Source organism: Echinops telfairi, unplaced genomic scaffold (genome assembly GCF_000313985.2).
Source record: "Echinops telfairi isolate 266 unplaced genomic scaffold, ASM31398v2 ScPeMD7_655;HRSCAF=1070, whole genome shotgun sequence".
Classification (NCBI taxonomy): domain Eukaryota; kingdom Metazoa; phylum Chordata; class Mammalia; order Afrosoricida; family Tenrecidae; genus Echinops; species Echinops telfairi.
Genome location: NW_022104553.1, coordinates 10,585,408 through 10,595,230, shown reverse-complemented (window position 1 = coordinate 10,595,230; position 9,823 = coordinate 10,585,408). Strand labels below are relative to the sequence as shown.

Genomic DNA, 9,823 nt, shown 5'->3' with positions numbered 1-9,823 from the left:
CAGGGGAGCTTGGAAAGAGGGCCAATTCCTCTCTCTCCTCCCCTAGGGGGGCTGAAGGTCCCCTTCCCCCGGGACTGCGGGGAGGAGATGCAGAACGGGGCCGGCACTTCGAGGGCCACCACCATCTTCCTCAACGGCAACCGCGAGCGGCCCCTGGATGTGTTTTGCGACATGGAGACGGAGGGGGGCGGCTGGCTGGTGGGTGGTCGGGGCGAGCCTGCGGGGAGGGGTTCCCTCACAGGGCAGGGGCTGCTGTCTGAGGAGACAGAGGCTGATGCCCCCATCCCCGCCCCCCGCTGGCCTTCCAGGTGTTCCAGCGGCGCGTGGACGGACAGACCGACTTCTGGAGGGACTGGGAGGACTATGCCCACGGCTTTGGGAACATCTCTGGGGAGTTCTGGCTGGGTGAGCACCTCGCAGAGACTGAGGAACCCGGGAACGAGTGGGGACCCTGTGGGCACCCAGACCCTGATGAGACCCGCCCTCAGGCAACGAGGCCTTGCACAGCCTGACCCAGGCTGGGGACTACTCCCTGCGCGTGGACCTGAGGGCCGGGGATGAGGCCGTGTTCGCCCAGTACGACTCTTTCCGCGTGGACTCCGCGGCTCAGCACTACCGCCTGCACCTGGACGGCTACCACGGCACGGCAGGTGGGGGGCAGCTCCAAGGGCCGGGGTGGGGGTTGGGGTGGTCCCGGAGGGGAGGCCCTCACTGCTGCGCCTTCCCATCCCTGCCCAGGGGACTCCATGAGCTACCACAGCGGCAGTGTCTTTTCGGCGCGGGACCGAGACCCCAACAACCTGCTCATCTCCTGTGCCGTCTCCTACCGCGGGGCCTGGTGGTACAGGAATTGTCATTACGCCAACCTCAATGGGCTCTACGGCAGCACGGTGGACCACCAGGTGGGGGCTGGCTGCGGGTGGGGTCCCCTAGTTCCTGAGCCCAGGGAGGCCTCAGAGCCCTGCCTGAGGCCAGAGAATCACAGCTTAGGGGATCCGAGGGCGAAGGTTTATTGCTGGCCTGCCGAGGGAGGGTTCAAGGGTGATGAAGGATGAAGTGGGGTGTTGGAGGGGGGGGTGCTTGGTTACTTGATCAGACAGACACACCCCTCCACCACCACCAAAGGGGAGACCCAACTTGGACCCTCCCCCACGACCCCTTTCTCAGGGAATGAGCTGGTACCACTGGAAGGGCTTCGACTTCTCCGTGCCCTTCACGGAAATGAAGCTGCGGCCCAGAAGTTACCGGTCCCCCGCGCAGGCCGGCTGAGCCCCCTCCCACCTCTTGGCCCCAGCACGGAGGGGTCGCCCTGGGAGAGGAGCTGCTGCGAAGGACGGACGCGATCTCACAGCACTGTTTACAGGGGGGGTGGGGGGTGTAGGGGAGAAGAGGGGTGCGGGAGAAATAAAAAGGGAAATGGAGCCTCGCGGCTGGTGTTCACGCGCGCTCTTCGGGCTCCGGGCGCCGGCGCAGCAGCCGCACGTGGAAGGGCTGCACCCCGAGGGTGACGCCGCCGGGGGGCCGGGGCTGCAGCGAGGGCAGGGCGCCGTGGGCCGGCAGCAGCGTGAAGGCGCGGAGCAGCTGGGCCAGCACCACGAAGAGTTCGAGGCGCGCCAGGGGCTCCCCCAAACACACGCGCGCGCCGCAGCCAAAGGCCAGTTCTCGGGGGCACGCGCCCGGCTCGAGGAAGCGCTCTGCGGGCGGGGGACGAGCAGGGTGGGTGGGTGGGTGGGGCGGGTCAGGGTCGCCCAGCCCACCGCCACCCACCGGGGGCCTCCGATACCCACGGGGCCAGAAGTCTTGCGGCCGCGCCCAGACGGTCTCGTCGAGGTGGGCGCCCAGGAGGTTCGGGATGACCACCGTGTCCTTGGGGATGTCGTAGCCCAGGATGCTGGGGGAAGCGCGGAGTTAGAGGCTGTCCGGGGAGGGCGGCGCCTTCCCCGCAGAGCCCCGCCCCTCGGTGCCACCTGCTGCTCCGCGTGGTGCGGTGGGGCAAGGCCAGGGGCACCGAGCAGCGCAGGCGCAGCACCTCGGCGATGGTGGCGTTGAGCAAGGGCAGCCGCGCACGGTCCTTGTACTTGACGCGGGAGTTGGAGGCGCTGGGGCCCAGCTCTCGATCCAGCTCCTCCTGCAGTTGCCGTTGCATCTGAAATGTGAGCGGCGCAGGGCATCGGGTGTCCGAATCCTGTGCCATCCTGCAGGCACCCCCAGCTGAACCCACAGGCTGGTGGGGAGAAGCCACCCGCTCTGGCCCCTCGAGGCTAGCAGAGGACTGCACTGCTCGGAGCCAGGCCGTCTGGGGCCTTCAGGCGGGGGCCCCTTGGGCGCACCTCAGGGTGGTGAAGCAAATACACCACTGCCCAGGAAAGAGTGGTCGCTGTGGTCTCCGTGCCCCCGATGAACAGGTCCACCATGGCCATGTGCACGTGGCCTTCGAGGAGCTGCCCCTCGCTCCCCTCCTCCGAGACCTGCCGCTTCATCCCGTGCAGCATGTAGTCTGTCATGTCCCTGCACCGGCTGGCCACCAGGCTGTCCTGGGGAGAGGCGGGGAGTGGGGTTGGGTACCCAAAGCCCATGGGAGGGGCTGACAGTGGAGACCCAGGAATGGGGGGTTGCAGAGGACTGCCCTCTAGCCCTGGGCAAAGGACCCCCCCCAGAGGGCCTGGGAGGGTCCAGCGTGCATGTGCATGCCCACCTTGTGCTGCCTCAGCTGCTCCCTCACCATCCTGTCCCTTCTCTCCAAGGCCCGCTTCAGCCTCCACAGCACCGGGTTGGGGAAGAACTGGGGGAGAAGCAAGCCTCGGTAGCTCCTGGGAAAGAAACTTGCTCCCTCCCCACCCTCCCTCCCCGCCTCCCATCACATCAGCCCCTGGCCCCCCTGCTCACCCTGAGAAAGGGAACAACGTCCAAGATGTGAATGGACCAGTGGTCCCAGGTGCTTAACAAGTCCTGGATACAGTCGTGAAAGGCACGCACCAGGGAGTCCTCCTGCCAGAAGAGAGGGGAGACCTCTCAGGTCCAGCCCTGGGAGGGACCGTGGGGATGGGAGTTGGCGGGTGGGGGGTGGGGGGTGGCCCGCGGACAGGGAAGGGCTGGAGGTGTGCCTGGACCTTGTCACCGAAGGTGAGATGGCAGATGATGGTGCAGGTGAGCAGGGAGAATTCCTTATGGACAGCCACGGGGGCGCCGGCCTGGGCGCTCATGCGCTAAGGAGAAAGCACAGGAGCTCAGAGCCAGCAGGCTGCTAGGAGGGCAGGGGTTGTGGGGTTGGTGAGGCTGACCTGGGGGGTGTGCGGGAGGCCAGACTCACGTCACAGAACTCCTGGGTCACCTCCTGCACGAGGCTCTCCATGGAGCTTCGGATACCCAGCAGTAGGGCCGAGCGGGCGAGCTTCTTGTGGGCCCTCCAGAGTGGGGAGTAGTCCCCTACGGACAGGTCCTGGTTGTCAGGGGACACCAGCTTAACTGTAGGGGATGGGAAAGAGGGAGCTACTGACCAAGGAAGCCAGGGGGCTGGCCTCACACTCCAGCTTAGCCCCCTCCAGCCCCGTCTCTTCTCTCAAGCAGTGCCCTGTCCCTGCCCCTTACAGGACGTGGTCTGAGGTCTGCCGGCAAAGTCCACCCACTTCTTGACCATGGCCTCCTCAATGGCCCTCTTGGAGTTCAGTACCACCACCTCTGGAGAAGAGTCAGAGCAAGCGGTCAACAGGATCTAGAGGACCTCACCGGCTCACACCCATGGGAAAGAGGGGGCACTTACCTTGTAGCCCCAGGCGGAGCCTGTAGACAGGCCCGAATTTCTGAGATAAGTCAAACAGGTAGATGGGAAGGTTAGGCTGCAGGAGGTGCAGGAAGCCGGGAACAAGAGGCGGGAGGTGCAGAGTCCTGAGGGCCCATAGGCGCCACAGCAGGCGGGCAGCGGCCAGCAGGGCCAGCAGCAGCAGCAACAGCAGCCCGGAGAACAGCATGGCTGGAGGCCCGAGGGCAGCCTCTCTCAGCTCTGGGGCCCCTGCGGGTCCACCTGCTATATAGGGACCTCTGAGTGACACTCCTAAAATGACACCCATTCCCATTGGCCTTGGGGAGTCCTATTTCAAAGATCTCACCATCATCAGAAAGAAGACAGAGAACAGTCAACCCTGACCTTGGCCCTGCATCAGGAATATTAACTTCCTGGCGCTACATCAACCGCAAAGGTCAACGTGGCCCACCTCCGGCCTGGGCCATCTCCTCCTAGCACCAACCTTGGACCCGCTGGCGGCTTTGAAATCTGCCTCAGACACACAGTTGGCCCTTCTGACAGGCCCTTCAGGATTGCAGTGAGACGACGTGTGTGCACGCGTTAAAAAAACAACAACCAGCAACTAGGGTAGCCATGCACTCTGGTTTGTTTGGGAGAACTCCACCCCACACCCCCCCCTATGTCTAGTCCTGATGTGATTCTATAACAACTCCCCCTTCCGCTCTCAGCTGGGGGGGCGGGGCGTGTGGGGAATGAGAGCCTGGATGGGCTCCATTATGGCACACGTACCACATCCCAGACATTGTTCTCTGCTCGTGTGAACTTGCCACTCCGCAGTGACGCGCTGGGCTCAGGACTGGCGGAGAGGCTCGCCCACAAGCACACAGCGTCAGCAGTTGGTGTTCGCGGCCTGGCTGCAGAGCCTGCGCCCTGAACTGTTAGGAGCGCCTCTCTTCAGTTGCAAGGAAAAGAGACCCTCTCGAGGTGGCTTGCGTCCCAAGCAAGAATTGCTGCATGGGGGGTGTTAGTGTACACCATCTATGAGCAGGGGGAGAGGCTGTCTGGCGTGGAGGTTGATGACCCCCTGGGTACAGGGCAGTGCATTTGCTCTGTGCTTCCTCCTGGTTAGCCTCAGATCCAGATGTGTCTGGCCACGATGACGGCTAGTCAACACCTTTCTACCACCCTTCCTCCCTACAGTCACACGCCTTCTGCCCCTTCTCCATCCCGCGCGGGACTGTCTTTTGAGCCCCAAGGTCACAGGGAGGTCCAGCCTCAGCCTCAGGGACTGTGTCGGGTTGACCCATCCCTTCCAAAGCTCCCCGGGCCCCACCACATCTGGCAGCTGTAGCCATAAGCACGGTGGCCCGCTGGACACGTGACAAGAATCTGGACCGACTCTGGGTGAGGAGGCAGTTCAGCTTTGACAAAGGTTTGAGGAGCGAGCGTGCCAAATAGTGGGAGCAGGTCTCAATGAGAGCTATGGAAAGGTTTGGAGGGGACCTGGTGTCCAGGCCTCAGGTAACAATGTAGTCACACCAGACCCAACTCCTTAACCCTAGTTGTGGAGACTGACCAGTGGAGCATGCAGTCTCAGTGCCCTTAGAGCCTTACCCCAGGCCTGCAGAGGCAGAGCGGCCGGGGAGTCCGAGTGGGCTCCTGCTAGCAGGATTAGTTAACTACTGGGGGTCCTGGGGCAGAGGCCTGGGTAAGAGCAGACTTGCCTGAAATTGGGCAACAAGAGTTACCTCCTTCCTCACAGTTAGTTAACCTTAGTCCCAGGCTGTGTCATGCCACAGTGGTAGCTGGTCAAACGTGTCCATCCCCCCACCATGGTGACCGGGCGAGCGATCTTGCAGGCAACTTCCCGGCTGAGTGAGCACCGGCCCCAGGGAGCCCCCAAACACTGGGAAGGACAGCACTTCTCAAATGACATGGAGGATGATGGAAAGATGGGGTACTTGTGGATGCATACCTTAGAGTTGCATTCCAAAGCCCTCACAAGACCGATCTCTCCCACTGCACCTCCACATCCGAATTCCACACATGAAGAGCATGCAGTGCCCGGCTGTACGTGCTGTGTCCTGGTGCTGCCTCTCTCCTCCTGCTTTAACTCTGACTCTCCCTTCCCAAGTCTCTGCCTGACTCCTTCTCAGCCTTCAGAACCCAGCTTAGATGCCGCTGCCTCCAGGAAGCCTCCCCCTGGCCCCCACCCACTGTCTGATGCTCTCTGTCACAGCTCAGCTGCCCCCACAGGACCCCAGGGCTCCCCTGTGTCAGCCCTCTCAGAGAGGATACCCTCTGGCCGGTATCCCCCAGGGGTGAAGTGTGAGCAAGTTCACAGCTCCATCCCTGGGACCCGGCAGACAACGGATGGAGCGAGAGTTCCGGGAATGTGAGCGACAGATGGCGGGTGGCTGAGCCATCTCTTTTCATTCAGCCTGGACTTCACGCAGGACTTTCCTGGAGGCAGAGTTCTGGGCCGCCCGGGGTGGGGGGTGGGGGGGGGGTGTAGAACCAAATGTGGGTGAGGTCATGGGATGGGGAGGGTTAACCCCAACTGAGCAGGGCTCTCCTCAGAGGACTGGCACACAAGGTCAGCCTTGGGCATCAGATCTGAGCATTGCACAACTCTGGGGACAGGAGCTAAGGCCACTGATAGCCGGGTCAGGTTTCAACTGGCTGGGACTCAACTAAGTGCGGCAGACCCAGATCCCACCTGCACGCGGCCGGAGGGCTCTGCGTGGCCGGACAGCGGCTCCCACGGCCTGAGCTCCGAGGTGTGGACTGAGCTGCAGGCACAGCTGAAGTGTGTGGCCTGGAGCCTCGGGGTGCAGGCTGTGGGGCACAGTTCAGCGAGGAGGCCCCAGAGGGCCTGAACTCTGCCCTGAGCCATTGGGAGGGAGGGTGGACACCCCTGGAAGCCACCAGGCTCTGAGAGTCTGAGACGGCGCAAGCCCCCGGGTCTGGGCCCTGAGTCCTGGAGACACTCCTGGAGACACGCGTGACCCTTTGTGTGAAAGGCCTTTATTGTGCCCCTGGTCCTCCCTGGGCTGTAGTCACGGGAGCAGAGGTCCCCGTGCCCGGTTCAGGCCCCTGTGGGGCAGCTTCCTCACACCTGGCACCCCTGGGTGCTGTACTCCTGAAGGAAGTTGCTGAGCTGGACGCACGCTGCCCGCTGGCGGGTGCTCTGGCACAGGCGCTCTGAGGGCATCTCCTCAATCCAGCTGTTGGAGTCCAGCAGATACTGGGGGCTGTAGGGGCCGGAGGGCGGTCATCAGTGGCCAGGAGGATGGCCGGGGACGGAGGGCGGTCATCAGTGGCCAGGGGGATGGGCAGGTGGGGGAGACATGCTTGGAAGCACAGAGAGAAGGGGGACAGGAGACGCAGGGCCCAGGACACTCACTCTCCCTTGAGGTCCCTGGTGACCCCATCCAGGCCCATGATCAAATACTCTTTCCCAGGCTCCAAGCGAAGTCGGCAGGAGGCTCGAACCAGGAAGTTTCGGGTCTGGCCAATGGTAGCCTTGTCATCCTTGGCTGAGGAGATGAGGTGCACGAGAGACGTCAAAGGGGTAGGGAAGGTCTCCCTGCAGCCTCGCCCACTCACCCACCCAGGAGGGAGATTTCTCTCTCTCTCTCTCTCTCTCTCTCTCTCTCTCTCTCTCTCTCTCTCTCTCTCTGGCTGTGCACACGCCCTGGGTGCTGAGAGACAGAGGGCCAACCCAAACCGAAGTCCTCCCCCACCCATGCCACCCCCAGCCCCGGCCGTCTCCATACTGAAATGCAGGACTTGGGTGATCTTGGTCTCAAAGAGGCGGAAGGCAGCCCTGCTGTCTTCCCGGAGGACCTTCACCTGGAAGCCTGGGTGGGGGTTAGAGAGGCGGGGCGCTGAGTTCCAAAGAGGTGGAGAAGGCTGGCGGCAGGGGGCGGGCAAGTAAGAGGAACCTGCGGAACTGGCAGGGCTAAAGGGCTGCTTCCTGGGGCAGGCGGGGCGGGAGCCGGGCCGGGCGAGGAGACTGACCGTACTCCACGCGAGGGTAGTAGCAAGCGAACTTCATTCGGTAGCCTTCTTCCTCCTGCTGGCCCCGCTCCAGGGCACGGCGTTGTCGAGGGCACTTCCCTGAAGCCAGAGTCCCCAATGAACCCTCTGTCCTTAGGCCCCAGTGGTCCCACATCCCCGCCCCTGTTCCCAGGCCCCTGGTCGGGCTCACCCTCGGCACACTGGCAGACATCTCCGGAGCACAGTTTGGACAGGAGCTTGCTCTTGCTTGGTGCTCCATAAAACACAGAGCACTTGTGCTCTGCAGAAAGTAGAAGGCAACGGGGTGGGGGTGGGGGGGCACGTCAGCACACAGTGGCTGTCCCAAGTGCCTCCCTGCCACCCAGGCCACGCTTGCGCCTTCCTGGTCCAGGTTCCCTGCGGCCCTGTTCCCACACTCACCTGGGTTGTAGTAGTCATACAGGGTGGCGCTGGCTGGCTGCACCAGCCCCACAGCCACCTCCTGCACAGCTCCAAAGCCCACGCACTCCTTCGAGGTGGGGACCTGGGCGGGGATGGAGATCAGTGCCCACTCTGTGCCCCGTGTCCTTGTCCTCCTATCCCCAGTGCCCTTCACATTCCAGCCGTGCTGCCAGCAGCACTCCGCCCCAAGGCCTCTGAGGATGACGTCCCATCTAGTTGGTGGCCTTCAAGACCGGGCCCAGGGCAGACTTGCCCGTGAGGACCACTGCCTCCAGGGAGCCCTCCCTTCTCTGAGCGGCTGTCTTTTACCCCTTCCTTCCCCCCACCCCCAAATCGTTCCCAGCCCCTGCCTGCCCTGGACCCTCCCTTCCCCCATTGGCCCCCTGCCCCGAAGACCCTTCAGGGATGGTGGCTCTCACGCTGAATGTCCAATCCTGTCCTGCCCAAGGATTCAGGCAGGCCTGATCAAGTCCACCACATCTACTCGCCTGCCCACCCTCCTGACAGCAGCTCTCAGCCAACCCCAGGGGCTTCCTGCCCCTCAGCCCACACCTGGCCTGTCAGCCCCTGCCCTCAGCAAGGCTGCTGGGCAGGTAAGGGGCCCTGCGGGAGGCGCTCTTCCCCGCCTGCCAAACACGCCCTCCCAGAGCTTGGACAGTAGTTCTCAACCTGTGGGTCACCACCCTTTTGGGGGTCCAACGACCCTTTCACGGGGGTCGCCCGATTCCTAACAGTAGCAACATGACAGTGATGAAGTAGCAATGAAAATGGTTTTGTGGTTGGGGGTCAGGACAACCTGAAGCACTGTGTGAAAGGGTTGCGGCGTGAGGCAGGTGGAGAACCACTGGTAGAGGAAGGCTCTCAGTCGGCTTTCCCAGGGCTGTGGCGTCTGTTGTTGAAGCCGAGTCAGGCCGTGAAAAGGCACAACTAACGGTCCTCTATGCCCAGTGTCACTTTGTGCAGGAAAACACATTCTAATGTCCCAACCAAGAGGGCCAAGCCCTACTGCTGCCCTTCCTGTGAGCCCGTGGGTGCTGCTTGAAGGGCGCATGCTAGAGAATAAAAGCTAAGCTGAAAGAAAAAGATGTAGACACTTATGAAATCAACGGCCAGACCACAGGCATTAAAAAACACAACACACAAATGGAAAGTGAGGAAGGGCCCCAATCTCAGCCAAAACCCAAAACAAAACCACACCAAGCCTGTGGCCACTGACGTCCACTCCGCCTCCTGGCCCTCCACGTGCCGGCAGAAGTGCTCCTAGGGGGTCTCTGGGCCTTGGTCTTGACAGAGCGGGAAGCCCAAGGCCGCAGTGCTTACTCAGTGGGCTGCTAGCACAGCTTAGCGGTTTGAACCCGCCCATGAAGATGTAAAGATCTCAGAGGGGCAGTTCTCTGCTGGCCTATGGAGCCCTCGGAGGTCACTAGGAGTCAGAATCAAGGGCTCCTGTGGAGGGAGGTCACATGCGCAGGCATTTCCCCCCCCTGAGGGCGATCAGTTGCCAGGCTGCACTAGCCCTGCTCCCTGCTGCTGGAGACAATGGGTTACCTCTCTCTGGAGCCTAAGGCCATTAGACAGGCTCCTGTAGGAGGGGTTTGCACCCTACTGATAATGGTT

At 62.6% G+C, this 9,823-nt stretch overlaps 3 protein-coding genes across 3 annotated transcripts in view; 1 reads left to right on the top strand and 2 right to left on the bottom strand.

The window, feature by feature from the left end:
* Positions 1-1,292, top strand: part of TNXB (tenascin XB) — a 63,809-nt gene extending 62,517 nt beyond the window's left edge. The window contains exons 37-41 of the mRNA XM_045292264.1: positions 4-198; positions 309-405; positions 489-650; positions 739-902; positions 1,168-1,292. Of these exons, the coding sequence (XP_045148199.1) occupies positions 4-198; positions 309-405; positions 489-650; positions 739-902; positions 1,168-1,269 (720 nt within the window). The 3' untranslated portion in view covers positions 1,270-1,292. The remainder of the gene's footprint in view (positions 1-3; positions 199-308; positions 406-488; positions 651-738; positions 903-1,167) is intronic.
* A 145-nt stretch (positions 1,293-1,437) lies between these two features.
* Positions 1,438-4,014, bottom strand: LOC101645438 (steroid 21-hydroxylase). The gene is made up of 10 exons (XM_004711808.2): positions 3,761-4,014; positions 3,589-3,678; positions 3,311-3,465; positions 3,111-3,206; positions 2,887-2,988; positions 2,696-2,782; positions 2,331-2,534; positions 1,968-2,146; positions 1,788-1,891; positions 1,438-1,694 (listed from the first exon to the last, which is right to left on the bottom strand). Exons 1-10 carry the CDS (start codon positions 3,966-3,968, stop codon positions 1,438-1,440), a joined length of 1,482 nt encoding a protein of 493 aa, XP_004711865.1. The 5' UTR covers positions 3,969-4,014.
* Positions 4,015-6,753: 2,739 nt separating this feature from the next.
* LOC101645127 (complement C4-A) overlaps positions 6,754-9,823 on the bottom strand; it is a 15,790-nt gene continuing 12,720 nt past the window's right edge. Inside the window, exons 36-41 of the mRNA XM_004711807.3 lie at positions 8,186-8,288; positions 7,956-8,045; positions 7,766-7,864; positions 7,522-7,605; positions 7,149-7,281; positions 6,754-6,996 (exon numbers count right to left, since the gene is read on the bottom strand). Coding sequence (XP_004711864.1) covers positions 6,855-6,996; positions 7,149-7,281; positions 7,522-7,605; positions 7,766-7,864; positions 7,956-8,045; positions 8,186-8,288 — 651 coding nt within the window. The 3' untranslated portion in view covers positions 6,754-6,854. The remainder of the gene's footprint in view (positions 6,997-7,148; positions 7,282-7,521; positions 7,606-7,765; positions 7,865-7,955; positions 8,046-8,185; positions 8,289-9,823) is intronic.